Source organism: Bos mutus, chromosome 2, assembly GCF_027580195.1.
Source record: "Bos mutus isolate GX-2022 chromosome 2, NWIPB_WYAK_1.1, whole genome shotgun sequence".
NCBI classification, from domain to species: Eukaryota; Metazoa; Chordata; class Mammalia; order Artiodactyla; family Bovidae; genus Bos; species Bos mutus.
The window spans coordinates 29,988,861-30,008,925 of NC_091618.1; the positions used below are offsets into that span (position 1 = coordinate 29,988,861).

General features: G+C 53.9%; 1 protein-coding gene across 12 annotated transcripts in view; it reads left to right on the forward strand.

Moving 5' to 3' along the window:
• TNS1 (tensin 1) overlaps positions 1–6,807 on the forward strand; it is a 216,245-nt gene extending 209,438 nt beyond the window's left edge. For all 12 annotated transcript variants that reach the window (XM_070386865.1, XM_070386851.1, XM_070386857.1 and 9 more), the window contains one exon: positions 1,982–6,807. In XM_070386865.1, coding sequence (XP_070242966.1) covers positions 1,982–2,126 — 145 coding nt within the window. In that variant the 3' untranslated portion in view covers positions 2,127–6,807. The remainder of the gene's footprint in view (positions 1–1,981) is intronic.
• The last annotated feature ends 13,258 nt before the right edge of the window (positions 6,808–20,065 follow it).

Genomic DNA, 20,065 nt, shown 5'->3' on the forward strand with positions numbered 1-20,065 from the left:
ACCAGCGCCACCTGGGGAAGGAACCTGTATTTAAAAACAGGTCTTATAAGACGGGTAGAAATGGGTGCAGTGGGTAGGAGAGAGCTGCTTTCATGGGGATGGGAAAGGGAAGCCACCAGACTGCAAGCTCCTGAGTGCAGGACTGTGTCTACTGCATAAAGAAAGAAATGAAAAGATGGAGGCAGAGAGATGGAGAGTGAGGAGGAGGCCCAGTGAGGCCGCCATGGTCCAACTGAGTAGAACTGACCAGCATTGGCACGATGAATCTCCCTCTGGGGGTGTCCAGAGGGGCCGTGAGGGATGGAGGAGACCTCTCCTGGCCCATGGTCGCATACAGCTGCAGGAGGCCCCGGTGTCCAGTTCCTCTCGAAGCTTGCCTCCCTTCTGTCTCAGCCGCCTCTGAGACTCACAGAGTTATTAGGGTCTCTGAGTCCCTTCTGCCAGTAAGGAGGCCAGAGCTCTCTGTTTGAAGGGTCTTATCCTTACTCACCGCTGGGCCCTGCGAGTGGGAGATGGGTCAGGGGCTGAAGCAGGTTGGTCCCAGGTCTGGAAATTCTTTATTTAAAAGCAGGTTTTGTGTGGAGCTTCCTTATGACTCACCCTTGCTGAGGCCCAGGAGAGCTCAGGGCTGGACCAGGGTGAGGCCAGAGAGATGCCTCGGGCCCCAAATTTAAGGAGGTGCTTCCTCTTGGGTGCTTGTCATGCCCCTCTCTGCCTTTGGGGCTGAGGTTTCTTGCCTGCATCCACTCCTCCAAGCAGAGAAAGAGCTTGGGCTACAGTTGAGTTGGCCCAGGGACCTATGGAGCTGAAATAAACACCAGGGAGGGCAGGTGGGCAGTGTTCAGGCCAAAGAGGTTGACGGGCTCTCATCTTGGCAGAAGCGAGCTGGGGTTGGCTCGCTGTCACGCGGCAGCTCGGAGCCCTCTGCCCTCGTCTCCCTCTACTGCGCCGAGGAGCGCCCCCACCCCCTCACCCCTGCAAGGCTGGGAAGGGACTCTGGGTGTGGTCCACAGGCCTAACCTTCCCCGCCTCCTGTGCAGATGGTCACCCCAGGCCTCTGAGCTGATTGGGTTGATTCATCCCCTGAAACACATTTGGGAAGAGCAAAGCTGTGGGAAGCCCCCTGTGTGTGTATGTGTGTGTGTGTGTACACACGCATGTGTGCACGGGATGGCAAACCAGACCCAGCCTGGCTAATTTTAGCTGCTGTGTCCAGTCCTGGGCGAGGGGTTTCCATTGGAATCCCCAGCTGTCCTGATTTCCCCATCCAGCTCTAATTAGCAATGTGCCTACTGGGAGGGGACTTGAGCTCACATTCTGTTCTCTGCGCTCGTATTTTTAACTCTGTTTTGCAAAGAGAGAATGCTCGGTCACTCCAGTCCTAGTGTGGGGAATCGGGGTTGGGGAACAGGTGTGGGGTCCCGCCCCCTTCCCATCCTCCAGAGCACAGGAGAAATGTGTGTGTGTGTGTACGTGTGTGTGTATGTGGTGGGGGACAGTGGCCTCTCGTCCTTTGGTCTCCCTGACCCTCTGGTGTCTGAGGACGAGCCCTCTGACAGGCAGATGGTGTTTTGTTTATGTGTTGTGTGTAAGAACAGTCGGCCAGGGGTGTGGCAGGGACGGGCGAGGAGAAGCCGGTTTAGGAATGTTCCGTTTTATTTTTGGCGTCATCCCCACCTCTTGCTGTCTGGTCTTGTTGCTCGTTTGCCTCCAGCGCCTCCTCCTTCTCCTCGCCTACCCCCGGCCAGGGAATTTCTGCTGACCCTGAACAAGTGACATGCCATCTCCAGTGCTGGTTCCCTTGCTGGTGAAGGGAAGAGAGGGTTTCTTGTGTGCATCACCCTCAGTGCCCAGGGCTTGGGGAGGTGGGGAAAGACGGGGAAGGGAGCAGGGAGGAGCCTGCTCCCCGGGGTGCCTCTCCAAGGCCTGGGGCTCCTCCCGCTCCCCACTCACACCTGTTACCTGTCTCCTGCCCCTGCAGGCTCTTCGGTTTTGTGGCCCGGAAACAGGGCAGCGCCACGGACAACGCCTGCCACCTCTTTGCTGAGCTTGACCCCAACCAGCCGGCCTCCGCCATCGTCAGCTTTGTCTCCAAGGTCATGCTGAGTGCCGGCCAGAAGAGATGAGCCCCCGCCACCCCTTGCCCAGGGCCAGGGCAGTGGGGATGGGGCATGTGGGGAGGGGACCCATAAATCCTGACCATCCTTGAATCTAGAAGGAGGACTTTGGGCCATTTTGGAGAAGGAGAGAAGAAAGTGTCATGTGGGGAGAGGGAAGTGAATTGAGTGGGGAGGGGGAGAGAGAGAGGAAGAAAGAAAGAGATGGAGGAGAATAACTCAGATTCCCCTGGGGAGATGGATACTGCGAAACCCCCAGAGCCTCCAAAACTCACCAGGTCCACCAGAGTCCCCCTCCACCCTCTGATGGAGCTCCTTGGGGGAGACAGGACTGATCTCCTTGGAGACCCACATTTTGAATGAAAATGGAAAAGCTCTTCCTCCCTAACCCAACTGCTTTACAAGGAGAAATCCCGTGGAAAATCTTTCTCTGGCCACCTCTGGGGTAGATCACCAAACCAAAAAGAGCCCGCATGGGACATCCAGCGGCAGAACTGTTGCTTCTGAAAGTATCTCAGACCCCAGGCACCTAAGGTCTCTTTGCTCTGCCTCCGATGTACAGTTTGTGGGTGTGTTTATGGGGTGTATATATGGCCACACCCACATCCTCACTCACTGGTTTCTTTGCCTCTCAGCTAGAATTATAAAAGGTATACTTTTCCCCTGTGTTTGCACACACATGTGCACACCGTCCAAAGAAAGAAAGAGCTGGGGATGGGGTGACAGGGCAGCAAGGAGGGGGCATAAGTCCCCTTCCCCAGGGGCACCCAGCATTGTAGATCATGGACTTTCCTGGTCCCTGGACCTGCTCTAACAGCCTTCGGGGCCGCCAGCCCCTTCTCAGCAGAGACCCCCACGGAGTGGGGCTGGCCACCCTGCAGCATTCCTCCTGACCTGCCGGCACCTGGAGGCTGGGGCATTGGTTTGAGAAGATGAGGACAGATGTGTCCAGGGCTTTGGAGAAAAGACCCCTCAGGAAGGATGGCTGCCCAGCTCGGGGAGCCTTTCCCGAGGCGTATGGCCCAGCCTCGGGGCAGGCAGGGGGCTCCCATCGCTCCCAGTCCTCAGCCCCTTCTTCTCTTTCGTGCCCCAGATCAGCCATTCTCAGATGTGCCCCGTGTTCAGGATGCCATTAGGATGCTGGAGAGCGAGCCTTCCTGCCCTGCCCTGCCCTGCCCTGTCCTGTGGGGTCCCCATGTTGGGGCTCATCCCGGGACCTGCTTCTAGAAGCCCTGCTTGGCGAGACCCGCGGAAGACCCCTGTAGTTCCTGTGCCCTCTCTGTAAGGGTTTAGGGGTCTGATTTTGCTGGGCTGTCCAGGGGAGCTGGCCAGAGCTCTGGGGGCTGCTCGCTGCATACCACATGGCCTGCTCTGATACCAAAGCCTTGCTCCCCACCCTTCTCCCTTGTTTCTCTCCCAAAGCCCAGCTGCCGTGGACCAGAGGGCAGAAGGCACACATTTAGGTCAAAGGGCCGAGAGTCCAGCTGGGCAACTGGGGACCCCCTGACCACCACCCAAGCTCTCTAAGCCGGATGGAAAAATCCACCAGGATTCCATCCTTGAGTAGCTTCTTAAGCCTCTGGGTTCCCTAGAGAGAGGCACTGTACTGATATATAAATATATATAATATATATGTGAGACATACTGACAGAATCTGTAAGCTAATAAAATATAAGAAAAGGTTAAAAAAAAAAAAGAATAGGCAAATTGACAAGAAGTATTTATTATTTTCCCATACTGCTTTGTTACCTCCCCAGCATAATCTGATCCCCGTCCCTCTCTGTACTCTAAGCAAAGCCTGAAAGGTCAGGGCCTTCATCCTTGGAGCAATCGGGGATCTCCTTGACCAGGCCTTGGCCTTCCCTAGACTCTGATGGGGGCTCAGCGGAGAGGGGTGCACGCGTTTCACCCCCTTCATCCCTTCTCATTTTTGGCAAGCCCAGGCCCGGCTGTCAGACCCCAGAGATGCCGGGGGCGCTGCCCGCCTCCTTGCGGGCCCTGCAAGGGCAGGTGCGTGAGCCTGCAGGGACACGGGTGTGCGTGGTGGGCGTGGGTGACGTGTGCGTCTTGTAGTTTTTCTTTTCCAAGAAGCTGTATCTGTGTGGACGTTCTGTTTCAGGGAGTCGGAAAGGAGAGTGTCTGAAGATGGTGGGGAGCAGCCCCCTCCCCCACTTTCCAAAGATGGAAACCTTGTTCCTGGTGACCGAGTTTCATCCCAGGGGCTCCTCCTCCTGAGGCCTTCAAGCCAGACACCCCGATTTCCCCTTTCATTCCCTACCTAACCCCAACTCTCTTCCCAGACAGAAGATATTCCCACCTACTTCCTTTGTAAATCTCCCACTGGACTGCCCGGGGACTCTTTCCTCCTGGTCTGGATGGCCGGGCGGAGCGTCAGACCCCTCACACATGCTTTTCCACCGCCCACCAGCAGCCCACCACCAGGCACGACCAGCCAGACCCCACCCCACTCGGGCCTGACCGTGTGCGACTCTGGGAAGGCCCCAGGAGATGCTGGAAAGCCGATCCACCCCCTGCCCCACAGGCTTCTGGAAGGAGCCAGTTTCCTAGCATGTGGCCCGTCAGAAGAACGATGGGGAAGGGTTACCCCAGTCTCCACCGCAGTCTCATCTGTGGGTCAGACAGCACTTGGGAAGACACTGTAACCCTCCATGTCTCACAGGTTAGGCCCATGCACCCTGCACACGTGCACACAACACGCACGCACACACACACACACACCATAGCATTGCAGTATGTTCTTGCCAAAGATTTCCTTTAAAAGAAAGCACTTTTAATGATTATTGTTATTATTGTGTAAATGTTTATCCTTTTTTCTCCCCACTCCTCCCCCTCAATCTTCCTTGCTGTTGTTTATTGTTGAATCTGTTTGTCAGCCAGGAGAGTGCCCCTTCTGGTCTTGAAAGTGGGCTGGGGAGCGGGGGATGGGAAAGGGGCTGGGAGGCGTAGGCAGGAGGCCCTAGTCAGCATGGGAGGCAGGGACAGAGACCCCAGGCAGGCTCGGGCTGCAGCCCCAGGCCCAGCCTGCATCTTGCTGTGCAGCCAGGCCTCTGAGGCATTTGGGGCCTCGCAGTAGCTGCCCTGTATGGTATCTGGTGGGGGAGGGGGTGGGGCAGGGAAGTGACAGCCCTCCCATTCAGCAGGGACAGAGGCCCAGCCAGGTTCAGGTGGCCCTTCCCAGCTGGAGCCTGAGGGGAGGACTGGGCATGGGAACAGGGGAGAGGTGACCTCAGAGGGGAAGTGGGGAGGAAGGAAGCTGCTGGATGGAGCCCCAGGGGTGAGCGATGCCCCTGCCCTGCGATCGTGGTGTTCTGGCTGCCCCTCCTCCAGCCAGGTGTTCCAGGGACAAAGACTTTGTGTCCTAGATTTGGGAAAGGCCCTTTGACCCCATAGTAGTTCCAGATGCTTGTGGACTGCCAGGATTCCTTCTCCCCTGGCAGGGTTTAGAGGGATCCCTGTGTGTGTCGGAGACGGACAGGATAGGGGTGGGGGCCCCGTGGTTGCGTGACTATAAGGGGGAGCTGGCGGAACAGATGTGATTCTCTGAAAGGGGGTCCCAGGAGGGAGATGAGGTGGGCATTCTTCTGCCCACTCAGATGGGCTGAGCAGAGGTTGGGCAGACCCCCCACACCACCCAGGGGTCTGTGGACAAGTCTGTACCTAGACTGCTGTCTCTGGTCCCCTTTCCTGCAGTGCCACCAGCTCTGCCTCCTGGGCACTCCCCCCTGCTTTGGTCTTTTCCGGCTTCAGAGTCTGGGCGAATCAAGGGGGCCAATGTCTTTTCTAAAGGCATCCTGCTGCCTCTACATCTCCCCACCCTTGGGGTCCTGGGAGAGGCTGGGGTGGACAGCATCCTGGGGCCACTCTTCACCCAGGTCCAGGCCCCGGCATACTGAGACTGGAGTGCCCTGGCCAGTGGTAACACAGAAAGTGTGTGCGCGCGTGTGCAAGTGTGGGTGTGTGTGTGTGCGCGTATTTTGCTTGTCTCTTTAGGGAACTTAGGAGTTGGGTTGGAGGTGGTGGGCAATGGGATGTCAAGTTCACTACCACCCAGTGGCGAGAGGAATCCGGAGGTGAGGCTTGCAGGGTCCCCCGACCGGGGGAATCTCAGTGTCAGTGGCGAAGGGGATCAGCCACACAGCAGTGCTCCTCTGTCCTCAGATGGCCGAAATGTTGGAGGGCCTCTGTCTACTTCCCACACCTGGGTGCTTCCCAGCGGCAAGGTTGATTGTAGAAGGACAGCCCACTTTCGTTTCTAATCAGTGTTCAGCAGCCGGAGACTCTCCTGTGTGCCCACGTGTGGTTCGTGTCTGTGTGAGAGAGAGCATGTGTGTGCGGGCATGCTGGTTCCCCACCTCTCTCCTCTCTGACATGCCATTCAAAACAGATGTAAGGAATTCCTTACCCCCACTCCTGCCCCTGCCTCCCAGACCCTCTGCGGGAAAAACCCAGCATCCTCCCATTCCCCTGGCTGTGTATTTATATAGATGGAAATATACTTTCTATTTTGTATCTTTGTGCCTGTAACCTCTGTCACCTTGTATAAACCCTGATGTACGCTACTTATCCTGGATATGAATGTATTGTACACTGAAGCTGTTTCACTCCTGTACAGCTGCTCTCTTTGCGATCCATTGTATGGCTTTATAAATGATAAAGTGAAAGAAAAATCTGTGTGTTGTTAACTAGCTCTGTTGTTGGGAAAGGGGCTCTGTTGCGCTTCCAGTGGGCAAAAGAGTGTCCCACTCAGGCTCCGGGCCTGTGGTGGGCTTCAGGGATGCTGCTGGGGGACGACTCACCCCAAGTTCTCCCAAAACTTCCCCACCAGCCAGGTCTTGGGTCTGATTACAATGAGTTTTTCAGACTCTCAGCTAGAAGAGAAACTCAACTCAAACTGATTTAAGGGAAAAAAGGTGTCAGCCGGCACACATGACCAAGAAGTCCAAGCACAGCTGAATCCAGGTGCTCAAATGGTAGGAGCAGGAATTTGTTTCCAAATTTGGCTTAATTCTCAGGCAACCTCTATCTCAGGGGTGGTACCATCAGATGCTCTAGAATATGGCCCCTCGAGGCCCCAGGCTTTCATCCTACCAGTGAAAAGAGAGCTCTTTTCTCCTGGTGTTTTCAACGACAACTTGGGACAAATGCTCACTGGCTCTGATAGACCCTGATTGGGTCACGTAGTTCTGGGTCACTGGGTTCTGAACCAACCTCTCCGCTGGGTCTGAGTCATGTGACTGTCTGTGGCGCCTTCTGAACCACTGGGGCTGGGAACGGGGCGGGGCTGGTCCCTGAAGGGGCGAGGTTGATCAGAGGATGCAGGAACAGAGGCTGCTAGGAAAAGCTCTGGCTGCCAATTAGATAGCAGGTGTGTGTCTCACTTGGACACCCAGCCTTGTGGTCCTGGGTCAATTCTCTGCAATTCAGAAGGTTTGCAGTGTGGCATGCTAGCACAGTGCAGCGCTCCTTGGGAGATCTCAGAGACTCATACAGAACATCAACTGTAGGTCCCTGTTGAGTTGATTTGAGCTCGGATGAGCTGATTTGGGCGAGTGTGTGCTGAGACCCCATGTGGCCAGCACATGGCAGCCTTTTCAAACTCTGTGGTCTAAGGACTCCTTTACATTTAAAAATATTACTGAGGAGGACTTCCCTGGTGGCTCACTGGTCAAGAATCCACCTGCCAATGCAGGAGACACAGGTTCGGTTCCTGGTCCAGGAAGATTCCACATGCTGTGGGGTAACTAAGCCCATATGCCTACTGAGCCCACGTGCCTTAGAGCCTGTGTTCTGCCACAGGAGAAGCCACTGCAATGAGAATCTCACTCACTGCAGCTAGAGAGTAGCTCCCGCTTTGCAACTAGAGAAAGCCCGTGTGCAGCAGTGAAGAGCCAGTGAGGCCATAAATAAATGAACAAACAATTTTTAAAAAATCACTGAGGACCTCAAAGAACTTTTGTTCACATGGGTTATCTCTTTCTATAGTTGCCATATTATGAGTTAAAACTGAAAACATTTAAAAATGTTTATTCACTTCCACAGCAATATTAAACTCACCACATGTTCCCATAAACAACATTTTTATGAAAAATGATATTCTCTAAAACTAAAAGGAGTGAGTGAGAAGGAAGACACTGTTTAGCATTTCTGAAAAGCCTCTTTCATGCCTGGCTTAGCAGAAGCCAGCTGGACTCTCCTATCTACTCCTGTACTCCCTGTGTTGTGATATTACATGTTCGCTCCCCTGGAAAACTCCACCATACACTCGTGGGAAAAGGAGAGTGAAAAAGACAAGTAGAAATTACCTTTGATAGTTTTGACTTTACAACACCTCTGAAAGGGTCTCAGGGAATCCCTGAGGTCCCAGACTAGACTTCGAGAACTGCCGCTCTCAGGGTCGAGGACACGTGGGCACACAGATACTCCACCTGTGACAGGGGATTAGCATGCACTGCACCCCTACCCTGCGCTAGGCTTCATTCTGTCTCATCTTCCCAAAGGACCCACGTGGCAGGAGTTGTCACACTTGCACGCCAAACAAGGAAACTGAGGCTGCGAGAGGTCACGTAGCTTCTAACTGGGCAGAGCTGATGCTTGTCACTACTGGGGACGGCCAGCATTTAGCACACCTGCGAAGTGCTGAGCACTGTGTGTATTTCTCACGGGCACACACCCAGTGAGATAAGGGCTGTGTCCTTGTCTTCACTTTACAGAGAAAGAAACAGGTTCACGGGGGTTCAGAGAATGCACGAAACCATAACATTGCCAAGTGGCAGAGCCAGGTTAAGAACCCAGGGAGCTGACTTCCTGGCTCACACCTCTTCCTCTGCTCAGGGTTCTCATCAGAAGGAAAAGACGGAAAAGATGGGCTGATGAGCAATGGGCAGGCAGGAGAGCAGACTGATGGCACTGCTCAGGCAGGAGGAGGTCAAGGGCTGGGCAGTTGCGGTGGCTCCCCAGGGAGTGGCCCAGGGCTCCTGGTGTGTGGTGGAGGGCACCCCCTGATGCTACCCAGCTGTGGAGCCATGTGGGTGCCTGAGGCTGGGCCTGGTACAGGGGATGAGAACCAGGCTTGTGCACCTGGCTGAGCTAGCCTGGCTCGGAGGGAACTAAACGGTGAGCCAGGGTGGGGCCAGCTGTGCTCCTGGTGCCCCTGAGGACGGCAAAGGGCTGCAGCTGAGCGAGGGGTGGGGAGGTGGCTGCTCATGACCCACCTTAGTACATGGAAAACCTAAAGGACTTTCTCGCTTTTTTTTTTAATTTTTAATTTTTTGGGGAACTTTTTATTTTGTATCGGGATAGCTGATTCACAATGTTGTGATAGTTTCAAGTGAACAGCCAAGGGACTCAGCCATGCAAATACATGTATCCCCTCTCCCCCAAACCCCCCTCCCATCCAGGCTGCCATGCAACATGGAGCAGAATTCTAAAAATCTCATTTCTTGTAAAAAGTGTAGCCCACGCTCTGTCAGCCTAAGCATCGGCTGGGAGCTTATTAGAAGGGTGGGAGCTCTTAGTCCCACCTCAGACCTGCGAACCAGAATCTTCATGTTAAGAAGACCCCCAGGAAGCCTGCACAGCCACTGAAGTCCGAGCACCACACAGCTGGGACTGTGTGATCGGTCAGCTGGTATCAGCTGGGAACGACCCCAGGGCCTGAGACACAGAGCCCAGGCCTTGCCTCGGCACCTCCTGAAACGTCAGGACTGCAGTGCTCCTGTTTGGGTCTCCACAGGGCTGAATCACCCTAGGCCTCACCCTGGGCCTGCCCTGCTGATGGGATTCTGGAGTCCCTGCAGAGACGGGGCCCTCTTTGGGGTGAGGCCCAGCCCTGGTGAGCAGGAACTCCTGTTGCAGCAGACGGTGCAGGGAGTTAGCAGAGTATGACCCGGGAAGGGCCAGGAATATCAGCTGAGGGGAGGGCAGGAGGGGCAGGGAGTGGGGCTGGGGACTGAAGGTGAGGAGTCTCGCACTCAGTGTCAGACTGGGCTGAAAAGGAGCAAAGCCTGGGTCCCCCCCAGAGGGTGAGTCAATTGGTCTGAGGTCCAGCAGGGGCACTGGGGTCTTCCATCTCTCCCCAGGAATTCTACAGGCAGCACTCCTTCGGTGGACTCTTCCACGGCAGGTGTGTGTGCACTGGAGATGGGTTGGCGGGGGGAGAGCAGAGTGGGGAGAGGACCCCCTGGATGGACGTGGGCTTCGCACGGTCAGCCCTTCCCCACATCCCTCCTCCTTGGGGCAGAATGCCATCCAAACATCCCTCCCCTGCACCCAGGCTGGGCTGTTCCCAACCCTCCTAAGGGCCAGTCTCTGGAGGGAATGTGCCCTCTAGGGCCCATAGACAGACAATGATGGGGAGGGAAGGGCTTGGAGAATCGAACTCCAGGAGCCCTGGAGTTCCTCCTTGCTGGTACCCTGCCAGGTTCCTCTGTCAATGGGATTCTTCAGGCAAGAATACTGGAGTGGGTTGTCACGCCCTCCTCCAGGGGATCTTCCCAACCCAGGGATCCAACCCGTGTCTCCCATGGCTCCTGCACTATAGACAGATTCTTTGCCACTTAGCCATTGGGCAAGCCCAGATCAAAGTCGGCCTCCTTTTCAAGAACTAGAGTTCCCTCATTAATTGGTGAAAATGACTATTAGTCTCAACAGTTTCTAAACATTTCAAAATGTGGAAAGGATACACTGCTTCTAAAAACACCGACAGTAAGTGTAGGAACACACACACACACACACACACTTAATAGACTTGGCCCCTTGGGCTGTGCTGAGTCTCCACAGTAGGCATCTCTATTCCTTCCTTCTTTCCAACTCTCTAGTGAGCGTTCAGGCCCAGGGGTACCAGGCCAGCGATGGGCCAGGGCCGCTCCCACCGTGAGCCCACCCCTTGCTGCGTTAATTAGCAGAGCCGGCACAATCAGAGAGGGGAGAGAGCACCCCGGGTGGGTTCGGTGGGTCAGACACACCGGAGGGCCGGGTGCACACCGCACATGGCACCTGAGCGAGCTGCAGCGGGGGGAGAAGAGCTTGGCTGGAGAAGAGACGGCGTGAGGAGGATGGGGTGCTGGCTGTCCAGTGTGCAATGGCCTCTCTTGGAGGAGACGGTCAGCCCTCGCTGGGCGTCCAGTGCCATAGGTGAGGGCCGCAGGGAGGTCATGGGAGAGAGGGCTGTCGCTAAGGGAAAGGATGCTTTGGGAGGGCTGAGGTCCGGGTTCCTGCGAGGGCGAGGGGCCCCCTCCCAGTCTCCATCCCCGGCCAGGCTGCGGGCTTAGCCTGGGAGCGCCCCCTCTTCCGGCCGGAGCCGGTAGTGCAGGTGTGGCAGGACCCTGCAGCCACTGAGAACCGCCGAGGTTTCCTGCCTCGGCGCCTGCTGGCCTCAGAGCCAGGCTCGGCTGGGTTTGGTTCTGGCTTTGCTGGGATCTCAAAAAGGTTTTTTTCCTCCTCTGGGCCCCAGTTTCCTCATCTGCAAAATGGGCTAGCACCTTCCCCGGAAGTGTGAGGACTGAGACTGTGTGTGGCGTGGAGCATGTCCCTTGGTCTGCTACTGGGCTGTTGGCCCTTCAGGAATATGCATTTCCCTGCCTTTTCTTGTGCCTCTTGCCTCCTCCACACATTTCCTCAGGCCTCTGGGGAGACTTGGCAGCAGAGAGGACTTGTAGCTGAAAGCCTCCCGAACGATATCGATCTCACCGTCTCCTGACTCCAGACCGCAGCTCTTAGGGGATGGTGGTCAGCCGCCTCCGTGGCTCCAGCTTTTATGGGGTTTTAGAGATCATCTTTGGTCATCTAGACAGGATGTCCGGGTTCTGTGTCCCTCCTCTCATCCCCCGCTTCATCCCCTGACTCCTGCTTGGTCCTGGGAAACCTCACATTCCAGGGTTAGGTCCTGGGAAAGTGTGAGGTGTCCGTACGGTCACCAGCCCCCCTCCGCCACCCTCCTCCAGCACCAGATCCTGCCTGAGCACAGTCTGATGGCAGCATCACAGGCCCTCCCTTGGGGACTCGGGTGTTTGGAGATTTCAGGAGTGGGGGCACGTGGTGGGGAGGCCTTGAGGAGGACAGGAGACCACCAGGAGTGATGAAGAAAGCCTTACAGCCGTGGAAACCTCAGGGCCACCTTGGGTAAGTCAGTCACTCCAATTCCTTAATTCACCAAATATTCATTGAGCATCTATATGTGAGGCGCTGAGCAATCCTGGGGTGTTTTTTTCATATTGTAGCATCCCAGCCTAGGGGCAGTGGGGAAGGGAGAGCAGGGACCACCTATAAAGCATCAGCAAACATAGTATCACAATGTGATAAATGCCCTGGAGGGAAGGTACACCATGTGGCCAGAGTTCGTAAATAGATGTGGATGGTCTGGGAGAGCCAAGAAGGTGTCCCTTAGGAAGCGACAGTTTCTGAATGTTAAGGTCCAAAGGGTGAGTAGGAGTGGACTTGGGCAGTGAGGGGAGTAAGGTGTTTCGGGTGAGGGAATAGCACGTGCCAAGAGCACATCCAGGGGTGGGAGGGGGCGTGTGGGTCTGAACCCTTGTACCTCCCCTGGGGAATACCTTTGACAGTGTCACTTGCCACTTCTTTGGAGGCCAGGTAGAAAAGTAGTTATGTGCACAGGCTGTGGTGTCAGACTGCCTGAGTTCAAATTTTAGCTCTGGCTGTACTAGTCAAGCAACCTTTGGCCGGCTCCTTGACCTTGCAGTTCCCACATTTGTAAATGTGGGATAGTAATAGTGGGAGGTTGTTGTAAGAATTAGACTTGTAAGTATAGACTTGTAAAAACAGCTTGAAACAGCAGCTGGCCACCAGCAAATGGTCATCCATGTTAGCCAGGTTTATTATTTATGTATATATTTTCTCACTCCCTCATTGGACCATTAAGTCCCTAAGAGCAAGGACCCAGGTCTGTATCTAAAGGCCCAGCACAGTGTCTGGTACGCGGGAAGCCCTCTATCAGTGTTTGTGGAAGGAGTGAGGTGACGACAAGGTCAGCGTAACCCTTGGAGCCGGGTGAGGGGGAGGTTGGATCAGAAAGGGTGGACGGGTGAGGCGGGGCTTATTCGGTCATGTGAACTGTTTGGTGTTTGTCATAAAAACAGTGGAAGTGTTTTGAAGGTTTTTAACCAACAGGGTGTTAGGATCAGGTTGGCATTTTGCAAAGATGACTGGGCTGTCTGTTTCAACATCTGTTGAACCCCAACTATAGGTTAGGTGTTTTATGAGGTATTGTATTAGATGTTATCTCATTTATTTGTTGATAAAATGACCCTGGGGAATAGGTATACAGCTAGGGAAATGAAAGCTTAGAAAGATTAAGAGGTTTGCTCAAGATCTCATAGCTGGAAAATTCTACATAAATGGACTTAAGATCTCTTTAGTTCTGTATCATTTAACATATCGGTTCAGCTTCTAGAATAGATTTCAAATGAGCAAACACTTACATGAGATAAAAATTTATTTCTCTCTCAAGCAAAGGCTCTGGCTTGTATTATAGCTCCTGCCATGGAGCTGTCTAGGGATCCCAGGTCCTTCCGTTTTGTTGCTCTGCCATCCTCAATACATGGTCCATTATGGTCGCTCCAGCTCCTGCCATTGCAACCGCATTCCAGCAGTGGAAAGCAGGAAAAGAGGAAGGAAAGGGCATGCCCTTCTTCTTACTGACCTAATACATTGTTTCCACCGTACACATTGTTTCCTGCTCAGTTGCCCGTGGCCAATATTGTCACATGGATTCAACTAGCTGCTGGGAAATGTCACTTTTAAGCTGTGCAGGCATGAGCCCAACCAGGGGCTTATTCCTAAAGGAAGAAGAGGAGATTGGGTCTGGGGAGCAGCTCTTCTGACTCACATTCTGATGCCAGAGGGAAGCAGAGCTCCTCTGTTGTTTCAGCGGCAGGAGGTGAGGGGTGACTCCATGCTTCTTTCTAGGACCACACCCGGGGGAGGCTAAGCAGGTAGAAGTGGAAAAGTTCAACCAGTGATCAGGCGTAGGGGTGAAGGAAGGAGGAGGGTTGAGAACAGCTGCTTGAACCCTGATGACACCCCGAGCAGAGTGTCGGAAGTTGGTCACGTTGAGAAGAGCAGCTCTGAGAATTCCAGGTGGGAATGTTTACTGGGCAATGGACCTGAAGGGCAGGAGGTAAAGATTCAAAGTCAGAGCAGATTCCAGGTGGGGTGGCTGTGCAGCCCAACGGTCCCCCTCTGTCACAAGAAGAGCCTGACTTACCGGGCTGGCCCCCAGCGGCCGTGTCTGTACTCGGACACCTTGACTGCTTCCTCCCAGGATGTAGCAGGTTGTGCTGCAGTGAGTGCCTGACACAAGTTGGGGACCATCCAAGTTCTTGCCTGGACTGGAGAAAGGAAAAAGAAAGGGCCTGGGGGAAGGGGGAGATTTGCTACATGGACTTCTCAACATTGTCCTTACAGAAGGGACAAGATATGAAGGATTAGGACTGGGACAACAGCATAGAGGTCCCTGTGCTCCACGTGTGGTGCAGGAACTACTGTAGAGAGAGCAGCCTGACTCCCAGGCCCCCCAGACCAGATGATGGACGTCTCAGGCTGAGCCCCTGGACTGGGGACTTGAAGTCCAGATGGACCTGTCTCAATGCCTGGGTGCTCTCGAAGCCCCGGGTATTGGACACAATTCACAGTTTCTCATCCTTTCAGTGCAGGGTTATAGGAAGAGGGTGCCATGAAGAAGGTAAGAGTTCTCAGAAGGAAGGCGGTGAGCCTGGATGGACTGCTGTCTCAGTAGGTGAAAGGAGTGAGAGCTTCTAGGAGGAAGTGGCTGGTCAACAGTCCAGTTCTCCCTTGGAATCAAGTCGAAAGAGCCGCAGAGAAGGTTATTGATTGACGATGAGAAAGTCGCTTTTTTCCCTTGGGAAAAGAGCGACGGTCGGGTGGTGGGGCCGCGGGCTGAGGAGGAGGCTTAGCGTAGCACCTGGCACAAAAAGGCTCACAACAGGCGTAGAACTGGTGACCTGATTAATGATTGCTGTTGTTCAGTCACTCAGTCGTGTCTGACTCTTTGCGACCCTATGGACTGCAGCATGCCAGGCTTCCCTGCCTTTCACCATCTCCCGGAGCTTGCTCAAACTCATGTCCATTGAGTCGGTGATGTCGTCTAACCATCTCATCCTCTGTTGCCCCCTTCTCCTCCCGCCTTCAATCTTTCCCAGCATCAGGGTCTTTTCTAATAAGTCAGCTCTTCTCATCAGGTGGCCAGGAAGAGGAGAAAAACAGCAAGTGTGGACGGCTTTGCAAAAACCTTGACTTTGACCCACTGCTAACTTCTTTTCCTGAGTGCTGCTCTCTGCTTCCAGCTGGTTCTGTTGGCCTGGCTTTCACCTGTATCAGAAGTCGAGGTGAGGCGGGTAGAGACGAGAAGGAAGGCGATTTGTCCTGGAAATCTGAAGCCCCCTGGGGGTAGCCTTTCAGGAGAGGCTTCCTGATACCTAAGCAGTGGTATCAGCAGGGTCAATGGGGGAAGGAGAAGCCTGTACTCAATGATATGCCTCCAGTGACTAAAGCCCGTGAACTCTATCCCACGTGGAGATAAGAGAGGTGAGAACCAGGTGAGCGGCAGTGTTAGCCTTTGTGTGGGCTCGGGTGGCATTACAGCCATCTCACCCACTTCCTCTTCTTGGCTTCCTGCTCCAGGAGCTCGCTGGTCCAGCCTCTACTAACCCCAAGTCCTGGATTGCTGTTAAGGAGACTGGCTGGACCAGGTGAACAGGCAGGGAAGGAGGGGACACAGACACCAGAGGAGGGTGGCGGGCCCTCATCTGGATTCGCCCTGCCTGTCTAGCTCCTTCACCTATCCCTTCCTATCTGCATATTCTCTCTTTCTCGCGTTTCCCATCCCGTCCTCTGTTTCCCAGCGATCCCTCCCAGCCCCGACCCAAGGAGATAGACAGGGCTTTGACCCAAGGAGGTAGACAGGGCTTTGGATGTTACTGCTGCCCATGCTCCCTCTTGGGGCGTGGAGACCAGGGGAACCTCTCTTCCCAGGGACCTTGGGGCAGGGGCAGGAGGGGCTTAGGCTTTGGGCAGGGAGGGCTGAAGGAGTGGGATTCTTACGCTAGTCCACACTGGGCAATGACTTCTTAGTGCGGTCGCGGGCCTAGCGCTCCCTCCAGTGGGCAATGGGGGCACTGCAGGCACTCGGAGCACCTGGAAGAGGTCACAGTGGGCTGCCAGCAGAGCCAACTTCCAAGGCTTAAGGGACACGGTGGGTTGAAAGCCGGAAGCTGAGCGTAATTGACCACTTAGAGGCAGGCTGTTTATTGAAAGCTCCAGGAGGTGGTGGGGATGGATAGCTGGTGGCCTCTGTTTCCAGCATCAGTCATCCCCCTCTCCTTCTCCACCCTGCAGATTGGAGTGGTCCCCAGCCTCATAACTTACCAGTGGTGGGACTGGAGACCATGGAGGTGGCCAGTGGTGGCAGGAGCCGGTGAAGTGTGGCCCCAGAGTGTGGCTCAGTGGAAAGGGCATTGGAAAAGCAGCCAGGAGCTTTGGTTAGACCAGTGGCTGGCCAAGAGAAGTTCCTTCTCAGATCCTCCATGTCTTCTTCTTTAACTCGGCCCCCCGGGACAGATGACATCTCTGGGTGCCTTCACACAGTCCTGCATGACCCATCCCTGTGTTCTTACTCCCTAGGTCTGCAAGGCCAATCAGCCCATCCCCCTGCAGTCAGCCTGAAGTTTATGTCTCCATCAAGTTGTCAAGCAGATGAGTGTCTCTCCCAGGCCAACAATGCAATGTTCTGTTCCCTTGGCCCTTTAGAAGGATCTGACACTCTTGAAATTTTCTTCTGCTCACCCTCATGCCTCCTCCTTCTGTGCAAGCATTTTTCTGGAGAGTCCAGCCCTCACAAAGACAGAAAACAGCTGCTTCCAGTCCTCAGGGGTCTGGATCTGAGAACCAGGAACAGGCATTGACATCCCCCGGGACTTGGTTAGTTTACTTCCCTCTTCTTCACAGTCAGTGACCCCCATGAAGAGAGTGAGAATAAACACATACATTTCTCTCCAGCGCTCTCAGGCCTCTGATCTCACCAAAGGGCCCCAGGTCTTCATGAAAGAGAAGCTGAATCTGATGGAAAAGAAAAAATAAGTAAGTGAATAAACCTCTTTTCCTTAAAAAGGAGGGGTGGTGGGTGCCTCTACACAGGCAGGATCAAAGTTCTGATAAACTAAGTGCAAAACGAAGATGAGAGAACTCTTCTTTCACTGGCCTGTGAAATGTGGAGACAGAGTCAGGGGTTGAGGAGGACAAGCCTTCAGTTCAGTTCAGTTTGGTCGCTCAGTCGTGTCCGACTCTTTGTGACCCCATGAATCACAGCACGCCAGGCCTCCCTGTCCATCACCAACTTCCGGAGTTCACTCAAACTCATGTCCATCGAGTCGGTGATGCCATCCAGCCATCTCATCCTCTGTTGTCCCCTTCTCCTCCTGCCCCCAATCCCTCCCAGCCTCAGAGTCTTTTCCAATGAGTCAACTCTTCGCATGAGGTGGCCAAAGTACTGGAGTTTCAGCTTTAGCATCAGTCCTTCCAAAGAACACCCAAGACTGATATTTAGAATGGACTGGTTGGATCTCCTTGCAGTCCAAGGGACTCTCAAGAATCTTCTCCAACATCACAGTTCAAAAGCATCAATTCTTCGGGCGCTCAGCCTTCAGGTCCTTGTAATTAGGAGCTGAGTTTCAGCTCATGGTCCCTGGGCCAGGTTTCCCTCTCTGTGCCTCAGTTTCCTTGTCTATAAAATGCACAGTAATGACTCCCTGACAAAGGTGCATGAATATTAGTGATTCTGTATGTAGTGTCTAGCTCTGTGCTCATGTGGAATATTGAGAGTGAAGTGACATTTATTGACTGCCTATGTTATGCCAAGTCCTGTGGGAGATGCACAGGATCTCATGTACAAAACCCTCAACTAGGTGGTCACTGTCACCCCCATTTCACAGATAAGCAAACCAAAGCTCAAAGAAGGTGACAATTGAATTAATAAAAACTCACCTCTATCTGTTCTAAAGACTATGGGCATATCTAGAAACGTATAGATAGGGTAGAGGCAGGATTCCTTTGAAGGCAGGGTCCTGAGACGGCAGAAACCCTTGTGAAATCAGAGAAGAGTCAAAGGGAGGGAAGGAGGGAGGGAGAGAGAGTAAGGATAGACCTTAGAGAGAAGACTCAGGGCTCATGTGACCTGGTGACCATCTCATCTCACCGTGCCCTTTGCAAGCAAGACAGCCAAGCTCAGGGAGGGGAAGGGACTTTCCACAGGTCACTTGAACTCTGAGCCTGGCTGGTCCAAAGAGCCAGCGATAAAGACCCTACAACAGCATCAAGAGGCCGGCCAGACTTGACATGATCTCCAGGATGCATCTGGGAAGAATCCAGGCTTGACTATGCATGGCACAGGGAAGCAGGCTTACAGAGGGAGTGGGGTCATTCTCAAAGAGGGGGTGCCAGAAGGTCAGTATGGGGTCTTCCTACCCAGCCTGAGACAGGAGGGCCGTGAGACAGGGTTGAGGGGTGGGGTCACCTCTGCTGACTCCAGAGGGGCTGGGGATGCTCCTGGACTCGATAGGAGAGAACTGCCCTCATGGGAAGCAGGGAAGGTGAAGCCACAGGCAGGCAGCTCACGCCCGAGGACGTCACAGTTTAGTGTCTCAATCAACCCAGCATCCTGTTGGGGGCAGTGAGGCCAGTTGTCTTGTCCGAAATCCTCTCTTTTTTTCCCAGAAGATGAAAGTGGACATTTGGCCTCCCTGCTGTCTCTGCCCTGATCCTGGGAAGACATTGGTTTTAAGAATGTAAACTTAAAAAATAAACTCAAAATGGATTAAAGAAAGATGGTTCTGATGATCCTATTTGCAGGGCAGCAAAGGAGACACAGACATGAAAACAGACTTTTAGTTTCAGACGGGGAGGGAGAGGGTGGGATGACTTGAGAGAATAGTATTGAAACATACATCGTTGTTCAGTTTCTCGGTTGTGTCCAACTCTTTGTAACCCCATGGACTGCATCACACCAGGCTTCCCTGTCCTTCACCATCTCTCAGAGTTTGTTCAAACTCATGTCCATCGAGTTGGTGATGCCATCCAACTATTTCACCCTCCGTTGCCCCCTTTTCCTCCTGCCCTAAGTCTTTTCCTGCATCAGGGTCTTTTGCAGTAAGTCGGCTCTTCTCATCAGGTTGCCAGATTATTGGAGCTTCAGCTTCAGCATCAGTCCTTCCAATGAATGTTCAGGGTTGACCATATGTAGAATAGGTAGCCAGTGGGAATTTGCTGTATGATGCAGGGAATCCAAAGCTGGTGCTCTGTGACGACCTAGAGGGGTGGAGTGGGGAGGGACGTTTAAGAGGAAGGGGACATGTGTGTGCCTGTGGCTGGATCATGTTGGAGTATGGCAGAAGCCATCACAAGGTTATAAAGTAAGTATCCTCCAATTAAAAAAAAAAAAAAAAAAAATGGCGGATGTAGAGGCATTTGAAGGGGGATGTCGCCCCCTGGTGGCGCATGGTGGTGGCACTGCGAGCAGAGGCCAGAAGGCCAGAGGAAGTGCCCAGTGCATTATCCTAGTTGAAAAATGTTTGAGGTCTTCCCAGTGTCAGGTTCCCTTTGTGAGAGATGCCCAGGAACAGGGCGCATGGGGGAATAGAGGGTGGCTTTCGAGAGTCAATGTAGCGAGTGTAGTTTTCTCTGGTGATACTTAGGGGCTGTGAGCGTCCCGGGCACACTGAAACAGTGGCAACAGTGTGAACAGAGACTTAGAAGGATGTGCACGGAGCTCCTAGTGAGACCGGAAGGGGACGGGGTGCAACCTTTAAGGGAATGACATAGCCCGACACAGCGTCATAAATTGACTAGGACCAACTAGGTCCAAGAAGCGGAGAAGGCAATGGCACCCCACTCCAGTACTC